The sequence below is a fragment of the Aphis gossypii genome, chromosome 1 (genome assembly GCF_020184175.1).
Source record: "Aphis gossypii isolate Hap1 chromosome 1, ASM2018417v2, whole genome shotgun sequence".
Lineage (NCBI taxonomy): Eukaryota > Metazoa > Arthropoda > Insecta > Hemiptera > Aphididae > Aphis > Aphis gossypii.
Window position 1 is genome coordinate 73253253 of NC_065530.1, and position 21320 is coordinate 73274572.

General features: G+C 27.3%; 1 protein-coding gene and 1 pseudogene across 2 annotated transcripts in view; one reads left to right on the top strand and one right to left on the bottom strand.

Annotated features, from left to right (window-relative positions):
• Positions 1-5080: 5080 nt before the first annotated feature.
• Positions 5081-9652, top strand: LOC114119640 (enoyl-CoA delta isomerase 1, mitochondrial-like; annotated as a pseudogene).
• A 2881-nt stretch (positions 9653-12533) lies between these two features.
• Positions 12534-21320, bottom strand: part of LOC114119639 (mediator of RNA polymerase II transcription subunit 15) — a 204547-nt gene continuing 195760 nt past the window's right edge. The window contains exons 1-12 of one of the 2 annotated variants that reach the window (XM_027981263.2): positions 19647-20000; positions 19481-19568; positions 17649-17706; positions 17516-17575; positions 17093-17451; positions 16116-16273; positions 14900-14976; positions 14148-14324; positions 13939-14060; positions 13696-13859; positions 13525-13627; positions 12534-13432 (exon numbers count right to left, since the gene is read on the bottom strand). In XM_027981263.2, the coding sequence (XP_027837064.1) occupies positions 13109-13432; positions 13525-13627; positions 13696-13859; positions 13939-14060; positions 14148-14324; positions 14900-14976; positions 16116-16273; positions 17093-17451; positions 17516-17575; positions 17649-17706; positions 19481-19568; positions 19647-19705 (1749 nt within the window). In that variant the 5' untranslated portion in view covers positions 19706-20000 and the 3' untranslated portion in view covers positions 12534-13108. Of the gene's footprint in view, positions 13433-13524; positions 13628-13695; positions 13860-13938; positions 14061-14147; positions 14325-14899; positions 14977-16115; positions 16274-17092; positions 17452-17515; positions 17576-17648; positions 17707-19480; positions 19569-19646; positions 20001-21320 lie in introns of those variants that run through there. The other variant, XM_050198761.1, reaches the window with a different exon arrangement.

Here is a 21320-nt window from a genome sequence, read left to right on the forward strand (position 1 = left end):
TATAAATATTTAGCTGTATGTAGGAAAGAATTTGTTAAATAAAATTATTTGGTTAGGTAGGCCGTCTGTTATATTAATAAAATAATAAATAAATAAAAACTAAAACAAAAAACTACTTTAAAATTCATGGTAAAATAAAAAATGGTTATTTATTTTATTAATAAAAAATATTTTCGTCAAATCAAATTGTCCTTTTCAGACAGATTACTACTGCAAGTTTATATACTTTATCTCGTATGTGTTGTAGGTTGTTTATACTTGTGATACTGTTACTTTATACATAGTATTATTGCTGCTAAGACTTTATAGGATTTCACATTCTTTTTTAAGATCCTCAGTTTATAGTTTTTCGAGTAGTTATTACTATATGTATAATACTGTTTTGTACCGTCCCTTGTAGAGTGGACTGTATCTTTTGGTTGCCGTGCGTTCGTTTGTGGTGTTCACTGTGTTATTGCCGTACGCTTCAACTGTGCAAGTCTGCCCTTGGTGGGTCTTACTACAGTAGTCACGTAGGCAATTAGGTCCCAAACTGTGCAAGTCTGCCCTGGGTGGGCCTTGCTAAAGCTAGGTGCCGTATATTCAGAACGTCCCAAAACCGCGCAAGTCCGCCTGGGCAGGTCTTGCTACGGTCGAGGTAGGACTGAATACTGACTGATTATGTGCTCCACGCTGGTATTTATAGGTGGCGGCGCTGTGTAATCGCCGGAGCCGCCCGCGTTTGTCTTGTGATTGGTTATTGCGGTCGTAACTACGCCCTCCGTGGCCTGTGATTCGTTGACGTCTGAAGATACGCAAACCTTGGCCACTGATTCTCTAAAGCGCGTGGCCGCGTCCCCGTTCCGTCATAGAACACGAGACCGGCCGTTTTGTAAAGTGTGACAACGTAGCCAGCGTGCAGACCCGGGCTTCTCAGGCGCAGAGCGAGCGGGTCGCCGAACGCTTTGTCCTTGCTCACCGTGAGCCCTTATGCCGTTACTGGTGTAATGAACATTTATGACACAGTACATAGATTCGGCCCTTTACAGTCGGAGGGAAGTTAGTAGCTCATCTGTACGCCTCCCGACGTCAAACGTGCCCGTTGCAGCGTTTTATTCGCGACGATCGACCAGAGAGAGTGCCGACCGACTGTATTCCGAATCTCATGCTGTTGTGACGCGAACAAATACTGTACGTTAAAGCTTCGAATCATTACATAAAAAACACATTGTGAAAAGTTAGTGTAGAGATATCTGTATTATATCACATCCTCGATCTGACGTCTGGTTTTCATGTCTCGTCATTATAGCAACCTATTGATTGTATCAATATACTTATACGTACTTTTATTATTCTATACTGTTCAAAAGACGATTTGGTTTAGTCATGGATCAGAAAGGTTTACTACACAATGACAGTTTATCTGATGAAGGTTAGGTTAGTCCTAGATGGCTTATCCTTTATATATTGTATTATCTTAGTCAGTTTCATAGACATATAAACTGCTATTAGTTTACAGATCTATGAATATTATTAATTTTATGATTTCATTTTTTTTAATTTTTAATATTACTATATTACTATCATACATGATTATAAAACAATAAGGATTGATAATATATCAGCTTTCACACGGTCCACAATTTTAATATAAAATAATCACTATGACAAGTTACCTATTTATTACATAATCGTAGTTAACCGTCGTGAACCTATACTAACTTTCTCAGTAAATTAGACAATTTGAGGTTGGACATCCATCACGCACGAAGTATCGTTATTTTATAATTAAACGTATTTCTAAAAAAATATTATTATTATTATTATTAGTGTTCTTTACTTGAATTATATTTAAGAATCAAATTTCTATGATATTTGAAGTACCGTTTTTCGCCATCTAAACAAAAAAAAATATATATATATATATTATATATGTATATAAAAATATATTACATAATGTGTTTTTTGTGAAACTATATAACAATAATTCATTTTTTGGATTTATTTTAGTACAATAAATTATACTTAAATTTTATAGCAATTATAAACGAATGCTGTGTACAATCTTTAAAAATAAATATTCTATATACCTAACAAAATTATTGACGATTGTTGTGTACGAGTGGAGCTTATAGACAGAGTGTGATCGCAACCGATAGCTACAAACTATAAGCGTCTTATTTTCGAATATATTCGGTAATAATTAATATTCATTAATCCATTTAAAATATACGATTATGGTTGTTATTTTTTAAACATTTAATGTACTCTCGTGTATTTTTAATAGAATAAATTCGTGAAACAAGTCTACACAAATAATAAAGGTTAAGTTAGGTTACGAACTAAATAATTCACCAAAATAAAAATAAAAAATACATCTAATTTCTTTAAAAATAAATATTCTATATACCTAACAAAATAAAGACATCTACTGAAACTATTTTCATGACTATATATACAGTGTACTTGGAATCAATAAGTTTAAGGGTACAAGTGGTGATGAATGTTATTGTACAAAATAATTACATGGCCAGGTTTGAATTAAGTTATCTATAAAAAGAATATAATAAAAAAATATGTCTTTAAATATGCCGTAAAAACTATATTTTTTAATCATTGTAGTACTGTATAATATTATATTGTAATAGAATTGTCATTTGATTTGGAAATTTGATCTATCTTAGATTTTTATGGGATGGTTAAATGTGTAGTGCAGAATAGTTTACTGAACAGCTCTAGTAATATTGGACCAAAGTGTGCAATTAAAACCGCTGAATAATGTTAAACGTCAGGTGTCCACCGTAGTATGAGTATACAAAGGCTGAACTGTTATGTATAGTTGATTGATTGTAAATACTAAACGATTTTTTAATTTATGCAGCCAGCTCTTAATAGTCGAAAAATCATATTATACTTGTATGCATTTACATAAAGTTCTTGCAAAAACCCAGGTAGGTACATAAGAAAAAATCAACTTCGAGAAACTCGCTTGTTTTTAATATTTTGCAAATACTTTTCAAATTGTTATTGTTTTTAAACAAAACTAAAACATTTTTGTTGTTTTTTACTTGTATTATAATGTTGCATGATATATTCTCAAGTCAAAATATATTGTAGCTAGGTTCACGACTATAAATTATTTACAAAACACACTCCAAACACGTTCATATTAATTGAATCGAATGAACCAATCCGTTCATTAGATCTTATTCAGTTGGTTTACTTTCAGTAGAACTCGATTCACGGTGTCAGTGGTTAGCAAGTCACACATAACGGTTTCCCCTACTTAAAATAATTAGGGTGGCTGAAACCCAGAACGATGCCATGTCCATATTATACAAAAAAAGATGAACCGTGTCAACGTGAATAGAGTATAATATTAAACTGTATTGATTAATATATTTACTTTTATATTATAATCAGTCTAATGTGCAATAATTAATACTTTTATTTTGTTGATGTCACATACTTTGTAATACAGATTTTCTCTCTCAAACACAATCGGAATTTAACAATTTTATGACATTTCATTAAATATTAGAAACAAAAAAAAAACAAACATTTCCAAACTTTGAGTTAAGGATATTCTCTGTTCGTGCAGTTGAAAATGTCTCGTGGTCCTGGACTCCATATTTTAATAATTAACACTAGCATTACGTTTGCGATATCGTCGGTGAAACTGCAATACCTCGTTAGTCCGGAATTCACTTTTTTCAGGAGACACGTATAAATGTGTTTATAAAATCAAATTGATCATGACACAATAACTCGTATATCCGTGTCATAGTGTATCATGACCATGAAGACTAGAATAAGGAGATCAAACTAGTACGGCCGCCCGCATGAAAAAACGTACCGAAACGAGTCGCACGATTAAACCGTCACAGGCGGCGCTGCGTACGCTAAGGTTGCTACTTAAACTCGCGTAGTATAGGGATTATCCATGTTTTTACGTTTTTTGTAAAATATATGCATTATTTCGAACCATGACCCATTATAAATTTTATAGTTCGTAAAATTACGCATTCTACGTCATGTGCATATTATGTGTATATTTCATTAAATTTTTTTTATTATTTTATAAATAATCCTATTATTATAATATTATAGTCAATTGTTTATCACTATAAAATATCAATATTGTTATTAATTGCTAATAGATTAACATAATGTAGTTACTAGTTTGTACCCTGTGCATTGCGGTTCATTACTAAAATACTTAATATTATTTACAGTGTTTAGTGACTATTTACTATTTTTTGCTGAAATATACACATATGCTCATGTATGAATGCGTAATTTTACGAACTATAAAATTTATAATGGGCCATGGTTCAAAATAATGCATATATTTTACAAAAAAACGTAAAAAACATGAATAATCCCTATACTACGTGGGGAGGGAGATTCATTTCCACAACATTTGTTTGTTAATCGTTCGCCAATAAGCTGGAAATAACTGACATTAATATGCGCTACTGTTGTAACTTTGCAAACTGAAATAACGACGTGTAGACGTAGGTAATTATCAGTATTTTATTATTATGGATATTAATATGTTTTTGAAAATGTGCGCGATTCTCTGTTATCAATTTATCATCACTTCGCGTGTTTCAGCGTCACCCAGGTTAGGTTAGGTTAGCACTTTGTATGTATTACAATGTATTACTAGGTATGTATTAATATTTATAATTGTATTATACCTATTTGTTTTTAGTATAATATACTAGTCGGAGTTAGTGGGTTACCCTGGTTCCTGACCTTGTTCGGGTCGTTCTTTCAATAATTGAAAGTAGATTTTTTTTTTAAAAAAAAAAATAGATTTAGGTATAAACAATGATTATCCATTCTGAAAAACAAAAATAAAATAAGTAAAAAAAAAAAAATTATTTGTTAATTATTTGTATTTGGTAAAAATTTAAATCAATGGATATTAACTTTAACAGATTGATTACAAAATAATTCACATGAAACCGAAATTTTACGTAAATTGTAAATATCATATAAAATATAGTTTTATTGTTCCATTATTTCTTGTTATACCTAATAAAGATACCTGTTCATTTTAAATTATTAAAATTTTATTTTCATAGGCATAGCTACTGTAACAATGAATAAGCCGCCCGTTAATAGTTTAAACCTTGAATTCTTAGAGGAAATTATAACTCTGCTTAATAAATTACAAAAGGATAAAGTCCGTGGAATGATATTGACATCAGTACGTATATTTTTTTAAGTACCTACCTAAATGTATTTTTAATCAACTATTTTATATCAATATTTTGTAATTTCAGGGGTTGCAGAAAGTGTTTTGTGCAGGGTTAGATATAAAAGAATTGTATAAACCAAATCCTGATAGATTTACTAAATTTTGGACTACGCTACAAGATACATGGCTTTCACTTTATACAACTTCGTTTCCTACAGTGTCTGTCATTAATGTAAAGCAATTAATTTTTATTGATTAAAATATTGAAATTTATAAAAATTTCAATTAATTTATAGGTACCTACTAAAAAAAAAAAATTGTGGTCAAGTAAATACCGCTCTGCTAGCTGTAGTGCTGTACATTAGGTGCTGCGTGGATCACTTTTATATATAGGAGTGTTAAATTTGAATCCATTGATAGGTATCATATTGTATACGAAAAACGATTCTGAACGGAAATGATTTGTCAACCTGCTAGGATATATATTTTAAATCTGGTGGTAAAAAAAATATTATACTTGAATACCCCAAAATTCAATTATGTACAGAAAATGCCATTTTAAACAATTGATGTAGGTTTCATACAAACATCGAAAATTTCAGCTGTCTATAAAAAGCTCAAAAAAAGTTAAAATATTTTGAAAATTTAAATTTAACTGTGTATAGATAACGCCAATATACAAATTTGGCGAAAATTTCAAGTATTTACAGTGATTCATTTTTGAGTTACAATTACCTATATCAATGACAAAATATCGATTTTTTTTATAAGTCCAGGAAAATTCTTGCTTTTGACCTCTATAATGTACCATCGGAAACTACACATGATGACTGAAATTGAAACATTTTTTCTAAAAGTTATGCTATAAGCAAACACAAAAAAAAAATATAAATCACTGTAAAATCAATACATTCTTCACTTCGTTCAGAATCTAAAAATATTCATTTATTTTAAATTAATGTACGATGTGTCGATGTACAATATTGCATGCTAAGAGCTAGATCAAAATTATACTTAATTTTAGAACTAGGATGTTCGGAATGTATTTTAACTAAAATAATTTCAGTACATTTGATTAAATTGAATACAAATTAAATAATTGAAATAATTTTTAAATACTTGTTTTTAAAGTGTAAAATTTACATTTTAAAGGACATCGTAACTGCATGTCTGCATGTGTTGTCTCAGTCTTACAATTCTTACATATTAATCATATTATAAACGTATACAACATAACAAATTTTCATTCACCAGTTTCAATAATATGTAGTTAGTTTTAATATTATACTATTACAGTGAATTGTTCTATTATATAAAGTTTAGAAATAAGATTATTATTTAGGCCCTTGGGCTTTATGTAGGCTTTTATTGATAGTTTCAAAAAGGTCATAACTTGATTAAAAGTAATAATACCAATAAAAGTCTATGTATGCCTTTTGATAATAATTTTACCTTTACATTTTATAATAGTTCAATTATCGGTAATATCAAAACTAACTGCACACTAATGAAACTGGTAAACGAAAATTTTCCATGTCTTACTAACGTACAAATCGTACAATAATATAGCAAATAGCATCTAACAGAATCCATTTTATGCTGTTAACTTTAATATTAGAGTCAATTTATGTGAATTACGAGTATTTTAATATATTTTTAATTTTTAATTTTAAGGTTTTAATATTATATTACATAAATATTCAGTATAACCATAGAACACTAGTGTTAAAAATTAAAACATCAATAAAAGCCATTGACTTTATTATTAAAGAAAACAGAATAAAATAGATTCTGTTGAACTGCCTGAACCAACTCAAATTTTCTGTAAGTATTGTACGTTAGTAAGACAATGGAAGCACATGCTAGTGGAGTAGTGAGACGTCTTCTTAAATTTATAAATGCAACATCATCTAAGATCTTTTCATTTATTATTTATTGTAAAAAAATAAATTATCTCAATACTTATATCTTATAAAAATTATATAAAGGGCCACAGTCCGGCAGGAGGTTGCATGTTCGCCATGAGTTGTGATTACAGAGTCATGGTTGGGCAAAATTATAGAATTGGATTTAACGAGGCTAAATTAGGAATTGTTGCACCAAAATGGTAAGTTTAAATTTAATACAATTCAAAACTTTTTTTTGTTAGTACACAATTTTATATATTTGCAATTGGTATTTACATGGTATATAATAATAAGCAAATTACACAAGATTTGATTGGTGGGAGGAGGAAGTCACCCAATTGTGGCAATCCGTAGAAAGTATTTTTAAGGAGAGAGTAAATCCCTACACCAGTTCCTTTTAATACGCCTGGGTGGATTACCTGGAATTTGTTTGGATGAAATTTGAGTGATATTAAAATTTGAGCGAGTAGGTACTGTAAGTTTTGTTTGTTTTTGTAAGTGAGCGTAGCAAGATTATTTAGGGTTGGAATGCAAATGTCTTTATGAAGTGAATCATTGATGATGAACAAGAGGGCATCTGATAATTATGCAGATATATTATAGAGTCTATACAAGCATACTAGTCTATATTATAGATTGGTATGCTCGTGTTGTTTAATGTTTTAGTATTTAACGTTTTGGCTGATCCTCAAAGTCAAATGCCATAGTAACACACAGGTCTTAGAAGAGCTATGCATATTGTTCTTTGGTTTTACAAATTGTATTTTATTTATCATACAAAAATGTTTTACATTGTCGATATAGGTTGGGGAACATTCCAAAGTAATTTTTCAAAAATTTGCCTAAGACAGAGAGAAAGTTTATAGATCGGTAGAAGGATATTTTTTCAGAAGGTTTGCCTGGTTTATGTATCAGTATTATTTATTATTTATTTGTTTCCGGATAAATGGCATGTAAGCAAGGCGGACGTGGAGTACCTATAGAATTGAATATATATGACAATAGTATTGTTAGTAAATTGTTGTAGTTTTAAGAGTGGTGCAGTTATGAGGTCGTGGTAAGGTGTTTTACCATTTTTAAAAGTTTTATTTAGTTGTATAGAATAATATTTCATTTTGGGTAACTAGTCACTAGTGTAGGTTTGGCAAGCATAGAGACTGGAGTCTGGAAGTAAGCTATCTAAGAACTTGTACACTCTGATAGAGTGATGGATTGATTTTTGTGATTATGATGGAGTTACCTTTTAAGTTTGTTGATTAGGTTGTTAAAGATCCACTTGCCAATGTGGTAACTTGTAATTTGCCATTTGACACTAGACTTTTGTCTTAAGAGTTCATTGTTGTGGTCTAGAAATGGATATTTATCCAGGACACTGTTTCATGCGGCACCTAGAGTAGTTGTTACTTGTGTATTCAAAACTTGTTTTTCATTTTCTAGGTTTCAAAATACCATAATAGCAGTTATTGGTCAAAAGAAAGCTGAAGTGTCATTAACTACAGGAAAAATGTATAGGTACTACTGATGAAGCATTACAAATAGGTTTAGTCGATGAAACTTGTGCAGATGCAGAAAGTGCTCTTAAAAATGGAACACATTTTTTAAATAATTTTCAAAATATATCTCGTGAGTAATATTTAGTTTGCATTCAAGATAATTAATAATAGTCTGTTATTTATAAAATTAACCTAAGTACCTACCTATTTTAAAACCTTAAGGTAAGTTTATTATCCAAATAATGTTCAAGGATTTTATTGTTGAGTTTATACTAGTAAGTAGTAAGTTAGACAAAGAAAGTTAAAATAATTTTTAAATATTATATATAGGTATATAATTTTTTAAATGATCATTTTAAAATTAAAATATATCAATAAAAATATGGATAATAATCTTATTTTTAAATAAATTGTAGAGTAAGTTTATTCATTTTAATTTTAAAAATAAGAAAGTAAAATCATTTTATGTTTTACATTTTACGTATTATCTACGTATTATTTATTTTTAATGTATTATCTCTGATGTAAAATTTGCCATGTTGTACGTTTGTAAGATTGTAATAACATAATATTATATGAATGAGAAGCCCTCTTAAATAAAATTGTAGAAATTAAAATTTTCTATTATTTTTACAGCTTGGGTTTATAAGATAACTAAAGATATTAATCGTCAATCAACTATTCAATGGTTGATTGATAACAAACAAAAAAATGTTAATTTTGCTGTTGAATACATGCAATATCCCCAGGTGTTCAAAAAAATCTTGAACTTTATTTACAGTCTTTAAAAAGGTAAAGTAAAAATTAAGTTATATTTGAATTTTTAATTTACCTTTTTTTTTTTATAATATTAAACAAATAAATCAATTTATATAAAAATAAAATTAATGCTAATCTCATGCCAGTGTTGTTTTTTAAATGTGCCTATAAGATAATTTATTGAATACAATTTGGTATTTATTGTAGGTATCACTTAATATTAATTTTAAAAAAGAATGGTCAAGTGGGTTATAATGCTCTGCTGTACAGTATGTAGGTATCGAGTAGACCTCAGACATAGAGTAGGTCACATTATGGTTGTGTTAAATTTGAATGCAATTATAGGTATTCTTGTATACGAAAAATAATTTTAAACGGAGATGATTTGTCATCGTAGGATATAATATAATATATATTTTCCGGTGCCTAATCGGTAAAAATAGCCGAAGAAAAAATACCCATGGAAAAAGTACCGAATTAATTAATATTTACTATCTACATTCTACACTACAGTTGTTTCTAGTGGTCGGGTACCTAGTTAATAATTACCTACATTGTATAGGTCCTACAATATACCTATATAAATTGTCACTCAGAAATAGATGATTATTATTTATGTAAAATTACATAATTACATAATAATGATTAAACAAATCAGCCTTAATTCTTAAGTAGGTACATTATATTAATTATTATTTATAATTATGCAAATAATTTACAAGTTTACCACCATTAAAATTAATATCAGAAATCAACTAACGATATACAGGACGTTGTGGCAGTTAAACCCGACGATTTAAAAAGAACTGGTTGGCAAATGGCAGGGCTAAAGTGGTAGAGATTTCGGGAATGTTCTTATCGTTTTTAAATACCCGGAATTTAGTAATCATGGAGCATATTTTATTATTTGGTTGAAAGAACAGTATGCGTTCGTGGTAAAAGCGTATTACAAAAATAATGATATATGTGTGGTTAACCAAAGAAGGCATTTGCGAGACATAATCTTTAAAAAATTAAGTTTTAAAATATATAACATAAAATTCCATTTGTGTAGTTTTTATTTGTTTGGCGAAAAATTAATAAACATTTTTTTTCTACCTATTTTTTTTTTAATTTTTTTAAATCGTCGAATTTTATTGCCGCACCCTGTACTATATTTTTTGAATTATTTTATAAGTGGTCAAATTATTATTAATATATTATTAGCCACTAGGTAGGTACTTATATTATTATAATATTATTATAACTAGTACTATAACACTGCATTTATTTTTTTTACATAGTCTCAATATAATATTTACCTATCAAATGTAAATGTAATAGTTTTTTAATGTACCTATATAATTAATATGTTATAATTTTAGTATTATATACATAATGTGGTACTAATACCTACAATCGATTTTTTTCTATCAGATTTTATTTCCTCGAGTATATTTTCTGTGGGTATTTTTCCTAGATTCATATTTTCCACTGGGTGGTGAAAAAAATGGTTTATATTTTAATGACCTGAATACCGCAAAATTAAATAATGTAGGTACATAAAATGCCAATTTAAACAACTGGTGTATGTTTAAAGTTTCTACGGTTAGTAGGTAATTTTTAAGTATAATTTTGAATATTTCGAATGTCTTAAATAGGTAGGTACCTAACAGTGATTCGTTTTTGAATTACAACTAGGTATACGAAAAAAAAACGATTTTGTCGAAAGTTGGTTTTGCGTAAAAATTCCCGTATTCTGTCACTTTTTTGTATTTTTTCCCCATTATTTTTTTTATTTTTAAACTGCTGGAAACTTCTTACTTCTTTAAGCTTTAATATAATTTTTAACCATTTTTTATGTGAGCCGTTAAATCGGGTGGCGGATACACCGGTTGGCATGCTGATAAATGATATTATGAAATAGGAGTCTTATTATATGTATTATTATTAATAAATTTAATTAATATTCAATTGTATAATAATCAATGGTTTAACAATGATGATTTTAGAATTCCAGAATAGATATAACAATTATTATTATTATTTAATAATTTATTAATTTTTCTAGTATGTTAATACTGCCGAATCTTCTATTTTGACTTAATAGCATACAATATAGATAGGGTAGGTTCCTATGTATGTGCATGGATTTGCTCAATCAGATTTTCTAACAAATTGGATAATTTTTATTTTGAAACAAAAATGTATTTAGTCATAGTGATTTAATAGTTACTAATAGCTTTTCTGACTTGATAATAAATTCCTACGTAACAAGTATGAAGATTAATTTTGGGTTTGGACCTACAGACATTTGAACATGGATCGTATGTGCTACAGAGAAGGCTATCAAATAATGTATCGTGCCCAACAAAGCAACCATTATGCTAAATATTACGAACTAATAATTACATTAAATAGTCAGACTTTCGTACATTTATTAAAAATTTAATTATGAATCACAGGGGATAGGCTACCATTCTAAAAATTAGCTTAAGAGATAAATCTACAATATAGCACTATAAGCGTGAGTAGATTTTGGTGACTGGTACACCTACTCCGACTCCTCGAAAATATAATTGACAATTAACAATCCCAATGAATGCTTGTGGTATAAGGACATAAGGTATTATCTTAAAATACTTATGATATTCGTTTTTATTATTACTGCTTTTTATTAACTAGAAAAGAATGCGTTTTTCAAAATTATTTTCTATACTGAAAATTAAAACATATTTTCATAAAGACATGTTTATTGATAATGATAAGTATATAATAATTTCATGATTTTTGTCATATAATATTGAGCCTTCAACATAGATCATACCTTCAATTTTTTTCTTTTTTCTTTCCCAGTAGTACTGCTTCGAGGAACTTTTTTCATATTATGCCCTTTTAAAAAAACATCTTCTTTCAAATAATGCAAAAGCATGGCTGCTAATCATGTCATAATCTTAGTATTTTTGTGTATATGAATATTAAATGATAAATACATAATTGGTATTTTTGATACTTCATGGGAGGTTCTCTTTGTGGCAAAATGATTGTGACAAATTGTTCTTAAGCACTAGTTTATGATTATGGCTAATAGGTTATATTTTGATTATGTACCTAGTTTTTAAATTAAAAATAATGGGATTGGAATTGTCATGATATTATTAGATAAATGTAAGTATCAAAATGCATATATTTTATTTTAAAACAATTATTTACTTCTTACAGTAAATTAACAATTTAAATAATACACTTTTTTGAAAAACAAATAAATAAATAATTATAAGAGATCCAAGTATGGGAAAAAATAATTATAAAATAGCTCATATCAACAAAAATTCTAAAATGCAAAACAATACTACTGCAATTTTGTATGTCACCTAAAATATTGTAAAATAATATAATTTATTTGTTTTACCCTTAATTACGTTAAGGTATAAAAGTAGAAGACTATAATTGACGGAAAACAAATTAAAGAAAAAAAAATCTTGACAACAATAAATTTAAAGATTCTTCACCAGCAACTAATGGTTGTATAAAAAATATATTGAATTTTAATATTTACGTTAAAACATTTTTTTGATCATACATTTGTTATATTTTTACCCATATTTGTTTTTTATTTTCTATATAAATTAAAAATAAATTAAGAAAATTATTGGTTGTTAAAAATAGGATTGTTGCTTACATAAATAAAAGTAATAATAATAATAATAATAATAATAGTAATAACAACAAAATAAAATGAGCATAATTTTATAGAATTCATGAGAAGAGTTTTATCATATTCAATTATTGGTTATTGAATCTTTGTTATCGAGTAAAAGAGCCACTGCTTGCCTAACACTCATTTCCCATGAGTCAAGTATATGAGACACTGTAAAACGGACTGGCATCAACATCATCCTTGATTCAAATACATCTTTAACACACATGAGAAATGATGTGCCACCATAGTCATTGGACGAAATTATACACGCTGGATTTGCAGGGGGATAATTCTCATAAACAATAATATTAATTGGGGGTACACAAGGTAGATTTTTATCATCTAACCAACATAAGAGACGGATACAAGACACTCCACTTGGACGTACAGGATCTAAAGAAACCTAAAATAAAATGATTAGTTAGATAATATATGCCATACTTCAAAAGTATACATAATTTTACTACAAAATAATATAGGTACTCTTTATTATACCTTAAAACGTTGATCAAGTCTAGCAATTTCTCCTTCTAATGCTTTAGGTATGATACTTTGAACTTCATTGGAATTTTCATTTCCCGCATATGGTGGAGGTGATCTTTAATATACAATTAATAATTAATTAAATAATCAATACAATTTTTCAAATTCATAAATACAACTTACAAAGGTCGTTTTTGGCCCACCATAAATTCTATGCAAGGTGCAAATGTTCTGTGAAGTGTATGATTAAAGTTTGGTGATTGTATCATTGATCCAATCACTTCAATTAAAGGATGCACTTCTCTCATGGAAGATGATTGTGGCGGAGGGACACTACCACCTTCTCCCTGACAAAAATAATAATAGTAATTATTATAATAAAAAAACAGTGGAATTAACTCTTATAAGTCAATAAAAAGTAATTACTCTGCTTAAATCTAATCTCTCCAGAGCAATTTCACATTTCAATAAAGTTTCCAGAGGCATCCGTTGGGTGGGAGTTGACAGTATTTCTAGAAGCTTTTTCATCTTACTTAATTTCTCAACATCTATAATTATTAATTATTATGATAAACATGTATTAAAACTAATAACAGTAGTTAATATAAGGGTAATGTATTTAATCATTATTTTACCTTCATTTCCTATATGTGCAATCATTTTTCGTAAAGGTTCAATGTATTTGCTTAGTTGCCTTACTTTTTCTCTATATGCTATGTCTTCCTGAGCTAGAGGACTTGGGCCGGCATTAGATGATGGGTTCATGGGTGTATTTAATGATGGAACTGAACTACCAGGAGATGGCACATTGCCTAAAAATTTAATTCACATATGGAGTTACAAATAGTATATAAATATGTATCAAAGTAGGGTAAATCATTGTTGAACATTCCTAACAAGATATTTTTATTTCTATAACTAGAAAATTGTTAAGATATTAAATTAAATTAATATAATATTGTGATATTTATAGGTGCTCATTTACTAATTTATCAGATATATCTATATTCTAACTTAAGTTGACGTTTTTAGATATTACGTTTAAAAAGTAAATTATATAGTTATTATAAAAAATAGTTTGTTTTTAATTTAATTTAAAAACTTATTTACAAATTTATTTAGTGCATTTATTTATACTTTTTTAAACATATGACAAGTGAAGTCACTTTTTATGAATTATATGAATATCACATTGTGCTATGTGATTGTAAAATATCTATTTTTAACATTTACTTAATAATGCAGTATAGTTTTCAGAATTATAATTTTAAATTTATAATGTATTTGTAATAAATTAATGTAACTTATAACTTATTATCACATATTTGAAATAATAGTTACTTGTATTTTAAATATTCATCTTATTTTCTCAAAGAAATATACATACCAATTGATCTAATCGGCCCACTCATTTGACCACTAGGAGTTAGTTGAGGACCACTTGGTGAACCAATCATTTGATTACTAAAATATATAATGGTATTAATAAAATTGTAATTAATAACAATTAAAAACTTTATTCAAATTATATTGATTTACATTAATAAACTGGATAATTTAAAGCATACAAATAAAATTTATGTCTGAAGAATAAAAATATATACATTTTAAGGATGTGAAAAACCAGACTTAACATTTTGAAACTTTGACTTAAGATGTTTTTATGTATACTATAAATTCATTATTATTAAATTGTTTTTGTGTAATAAATAAAATATATTTGTATGATTCAAAAACCAACAAGAAATTAACTGGCATATAATACATAAAAAAATACAACATTTGAACCGTGACTGTATGTTTATCGTATAAATTCAATATTTAAACATTTAAGTGTATGTAATATATGAAATTTCAAATGAATAACACAATTCATAAGTATTAGAATAATTATCCAGGAATAAATAAAATATTAATAATTGTACACGGTTAGTAAAATTAACAGTAAACACTTAACAGTATATAATAAATAATTTATTGCAATAATAATAACAGAAGTTGTAAATACTGGGTATAATAATTTTTAGTAATAGTTAATAATATATGTTAAAATATTCAATAAATTTGTTTATTTTATAATTCATAATAGGATGGTTTTCAAAAATGCTTAAGCTAGCCAATGGTAAGGTGTAATTTTGCTAATTTATTAGCAGCGGAAAATACATGTTATGCTTATGAAATAGAAATACATTAAGGCTGTGGAAAGTGAACCATTTTAATAAATATAAAAAAATTTATACAAATACATCTTTAAATAATATTTAAATATCTTAGGATTTACATGCAAAAATATCTAATACAAATTTGTAATTTATAATTTTTTTATGTATAAAAAATAGAAAATGCTAACTAATTAGTAAGTTTAGTTAGTTTAGACTTTAGATTATTACTAAAAAATTTATTTTCTAATTTAATATATAGAAATTAACTCTACAAAACACAAAAACCAGATTTTGAAATCCAAAAATGTATGATGTGGGTTTTTATAACCTAAATTCAGAATTTATATCACTTCACTACTATATTAAGATTATAACCCTATGACAAAAAGTGTTAACTATTTAAGATCAATATATTTTATTAAAATATATATACATATTTACCTAGATGGAAGACCATTAACAGGTGATTGTTGAGGTGATGAAGGACTATTGTGGCTAAGAAATTGATTACTCCCTACAGACCTTGGTGGTCCAGCTGGATATCCGCCAACGACTGGTTGATTAGGAATCATCATCACATTTTCTGGGCCAACATTCATCTAGTTAAAATACAATAAGTAATAATAATAATTATTAATTGACAAGTATTTAACACTTATATCATTCATTGAAATTGGCATAAAAAAATTGATAAGTTGTAATCATTAAGTTTTCAAATAATGAATCATCATTTTTTTTTTTTAAATTATAAGAAAAATAAATCATCAAATTAAATATTTTAAATATATTCTAAGAATACTACAAAATATTAATTAACAATAATCTACAAGTACTTTCTCTTATCATTAAATAAAAATAAGTATATCTTTTGGGTGCAAGATGTATGGAACTAATCTCTAGACAAGTTATGATCAATCTCTTTTATCATGTTAAAATAAAATTTGTAGAACTTCTTTCAAATAATTTACCTATTACATAGTTAAAAAATACTAGAAAAAAATAAATAATATGAACGAAAAATAATTATTTATAAAACTGAACATGAAAATGGTTGACGTGAATAAAGGAGATAGCGTGGGGCAAAGGTGGTTGACCCCAAAATTGGTAACAAAGGGTAAACTAAAGGAATAATTAGTTATAAAAGCTTAAAAATCAGAATTAATAATATAAAATATTTAAAACAAGAAAATATTACATAAAAATCAAAATTTTTATTCTGAGTTAACAAACAAACATATTATTGGTTTTATAATATATGTTATAGGTTAATATTTGTAATACATTTTTTAAGTTCAAGTTTGAACATTTAAGTAAGAAATATCTAAACGTACAACATAAAATTCTCAAAACTATATATTTTTAGTATTCTTTTAAATCATAATGCAATTTCGCATATTTAAATTATAATAAATTATTACTTTTCGTGGCTGCATACGGCCCATAGCATTTGATGGCATATTACCCGGAACAACCCCAGGCATACCCTGTACTGGCATATTTTGTACGGGCATACCCTGAACAGGCATTCCCTGTACAGGCATTTGAACAGGCATATTCTGCATTGGTGGACCACCCATGACTGAAGACATAGGCATAGGAGGCCCTTGACCCATCTGATTACCCATAGGACCTGCATTAGGATTTTGCATCATGGGCCCTTGACCCATAGGTCCACTAGGTCTTAATGGGGGACCTTGGTTCATTGGACCAGGTCCCATTGTCATTTGGCCAGGTAATTTATTTTGAGTTTGTGGTCGATTGTTTAATGTCTGCAATACTGAAATTAATATTAAATATTATACTCAATAGTTATTCGATTATATTTGATTTTAATTTCTTACACGTTGTTGCATTTACAGGACCAGGGTTTTGGTTCATATTCATCATCTGGTTACCACCTCCTGTGAATCAAAACAATTGTAGATACTTGCTTTTAAATTTCAAATAATAGTATCCTAATGTTATAACACTTACTCATATCTCTTCCACCCACGTGTAATAATAAACGTGCAACATAACTTAAGTACTCATCCTAAAACATTAAGAAGAAACATATAATACTATATTTAAATATTTATACTCAAAAGTAAAGCAATGGTTCATTTTTAATTTAATATTTGCTTTCAAATGGAATGATATTGAAAAAAAAAAAATACTAGTGTAATAGATTACAGTATTTTTTTTAAAGAATGTATGTTAAAAACTAAGATTATTAATTAAGATAAAAATAAGAAATAAAAGAAATGACTAACAATTAAAAAAAGTTTTTTAAATTATCTAATATTTTTCATAATCATTGTAATAAACCAGAAACACATGAATAATATTGTATATGTAAATTATATAGAAGTGTTTGGAAAATAAAAATAGGATTTTTATAATCGTTTAATAGAAATAAGATTTTTTGAAGTAAAAATATAGTACATACCTCTACTTAGTCTAAATATGTGATTTTTAAATATTTAGAAATACAATACTTAGAATGCTTTATTATAAATAAGTAGAAAATTAAACTTAAAGGTAAACTAAAAAAATTAAGTAGGATCATAAATCCAGAAGTAAAAAAAAAAAAGTATTAGATATTTAGTTATAAATTACCAAACTATACCATATCATGACCAATTGTTTTAATGAATAAGTCTTGAAAATTAAAATTAAAAAATACTACATTTTATTATCAGTTATTGATGAACACGTCGACTCACAAAATAATTAGAATATTATATATGATTATATATAAAGATAAAAATCTTTAACATGACTATATTGTTAGTTTTATAATAATCACATATGAAAATATATACACAAAATATTAACCAAAATTAATTTATAACATTTTATGGTAATTGGAAATATATAATGAATCATTATAAAATATATATTATTATCATATAATGAAAGAATTATTATCTGTTTATGTTTCAGCGATTACAGGGCATTTAGATCAAATTAATTTTAAGAAACAATACAATTATTAAGCAAAATAGGTCTGGTATGATCAATCTACCATAAATGAGTTTAACATAATAAATAATAGTAGTACTTATTTAAATGTATTCTATTATTTCTGTTACTGTAGTTAGTCTGCAAGTATCACCAGATAAATGTATTACACTGGAATCATGATTTTTAAAGTTATTAAACTGTAGTTTTTCATAACAAACAATATTTTTCTCTTAAAAAAGGGGTTTGTGATATTTTAACAATAATTTTACTTTTACTGTAACATTGATTATTTCGCTCTATTTGCACGTAACATATTATCAAGTTGAGTAATAAAAATAACATATTTTACACCACTATAATATCAAACAATACACCAATATACATTATTTTAAATTCTAAATATTGTTATAAAATATATAAATATTTAATTATTTTTTATAATAAATTTGATTTGGATTACAAGTTATAATTTAAACATTAAAATTAAATACATAAACGTTAAAAAATTAAAATAAATGTGTATGGTATATTAATGTTTGTATTGAAAATAATTATGAATAACATTTTCTCATATACTATAATATACTATAGTTAAAAGTTGAATTTATATTATCTTAATTAGTTTTATTGAAATCTCAGTTACAAAAACCGGACATACAACACAAATGTTTTTAATTTTTTTATGCACAGAGCTATTATACTAAATAGTAAATAGGTGATGTAGTATTGAATACAATATTGTTGACACAACATATTTTTAAAAAATGTTTTAGACATTATTTTCTTATTTTTATGCAACTTTATCATTCCAAAAAATACCTAAAAGTAACAGTAACTGAATTTAGAAACGCATTACTTACTTTAGTTTTGGCTTTCATGAATACATGATTTTCCATTTCCAAACTGTTTTTTGAAGTGGGCATTCCCGATTGAGCAATAGCTTCATCTCTATAAATACAAATACATAATATTTTGAGAGATACTTATTATGAATGTACAGTAATTCACAGAAAGTTATGCACTTACATTTTATTGACGACATTGTGTCGAAAACTCGAAGTACGCCAAATATCGTCGTCGCTCATGGCTGCTGTTGTAGGTGTATATTTTACCTATTTATTATTTAATATTGAATTATAGTTGGAAATCGAACAGTGGGACGAATACTGTTCAATTATCAACAAATAAATCTAAGAAAATCGTCTGATTTTGAGCAATGATATGCTAGACACTTTTAACACAAAAACACTAATTGTCAAATTAAATTTTTAAATTTTAAACTCACAATTCACCAGTCAGGACTCAGGAGTCGGTGAAATGTAAATGGAAACTAGAAAACGCTTTTACTGCTTTTAGAGAATAAAGATACGATAGTAAACAAATTATGACTTATCAGATAATCGTTTTTTATTAATATTTTCCCGGTGCGAAACGTTTCTAATCCATGGCTCGGGTGATAATAGCAGTGCCATCTTTCAGCAACGTTTAGTACTCTTGTGCATGTGCGTAGACAACCAACCGCCCGCGACCTCTACTGACGATGGTAGATATCGTTGCCGTGTACATTTTCCGTTATATTATTTTACTTTGAAGAATTTTAATCTTATTTTTCATTTTTTCTCCACGCCGAGTAGCCAACCGATACTATTATATCAAATCAAATTATTTATGATTATGATCAGTGATTATCTTAGATTACGCAAAGAAAAACTTCACTTGAGTTCACTCTCAATGCTACAAACTAATCATCCAACAAGTTATAATCATAGACTTTAAGACTCGCTTTAAGATGTCGGTAAGTAGGTGCAATTATACTTAGTGTTTATTATAAATTTATTTAAATCAAAGATTTATTATTATTCATAACGTATTTTTACTTTATGGTGTGTATATTATTGATTTAGAACTAATAAATAACCATAAAATGCATAAATGGCATAGGTATTAAATTGTATAAGCCAATTTAAAAATATTGTTTGAGTGCATCCCAAGACCCAAAGAATCTTCTATAGGTACCTACCTAAATGTCTGCAATAACGATAGGTAGTTACCTACGTATTAAATATTATGACACTGCAATATAAGATACAAAGCGATGATAAAACAGAAAAATTACTTATCATTTATTTTTATATTTTATTTAATACGATGTGATTTATTCGTATTTGCTGTAAAGTCTTAATATTATCAATCAAAAAAAATAATATTATCGTGCATAATTAATTTTTTCTTGTTTGTTTATCGCCAAGGGGATATGACCATGGTTTACACAACATAATAAAAATTGTAATATATTACTATGGTTCGTATCAAAAAATATGTTATTGTTATAAATGATCACTGAACACCATTGGGCGTTTATCTTTTTTTTCGTCTGACAGTAGTGGTTTTGACAAAACTTCAAATGGCGGGGGAGGAGTGCAAGTATAGTACCATGGCACTAAAAATCTGTCTGAATAATATTTAACATTATAAATATGCTCATTGTTGCCAACGACCCTTACAGTTTTATGCGAGATGCAAACGACCCGGTCGACGGCTATAATAATACGTACCAATAATATATCTATAAACATTAGGAATGTAATATTTGTCGGTTGTTCGATAGAACTCTGTTGTACGTTGGACGATTTTATCTGTGACCACTCACGTCTGTGGCTCTACATTATTTTATTTAGTTACTTCATTATCCCCTACACT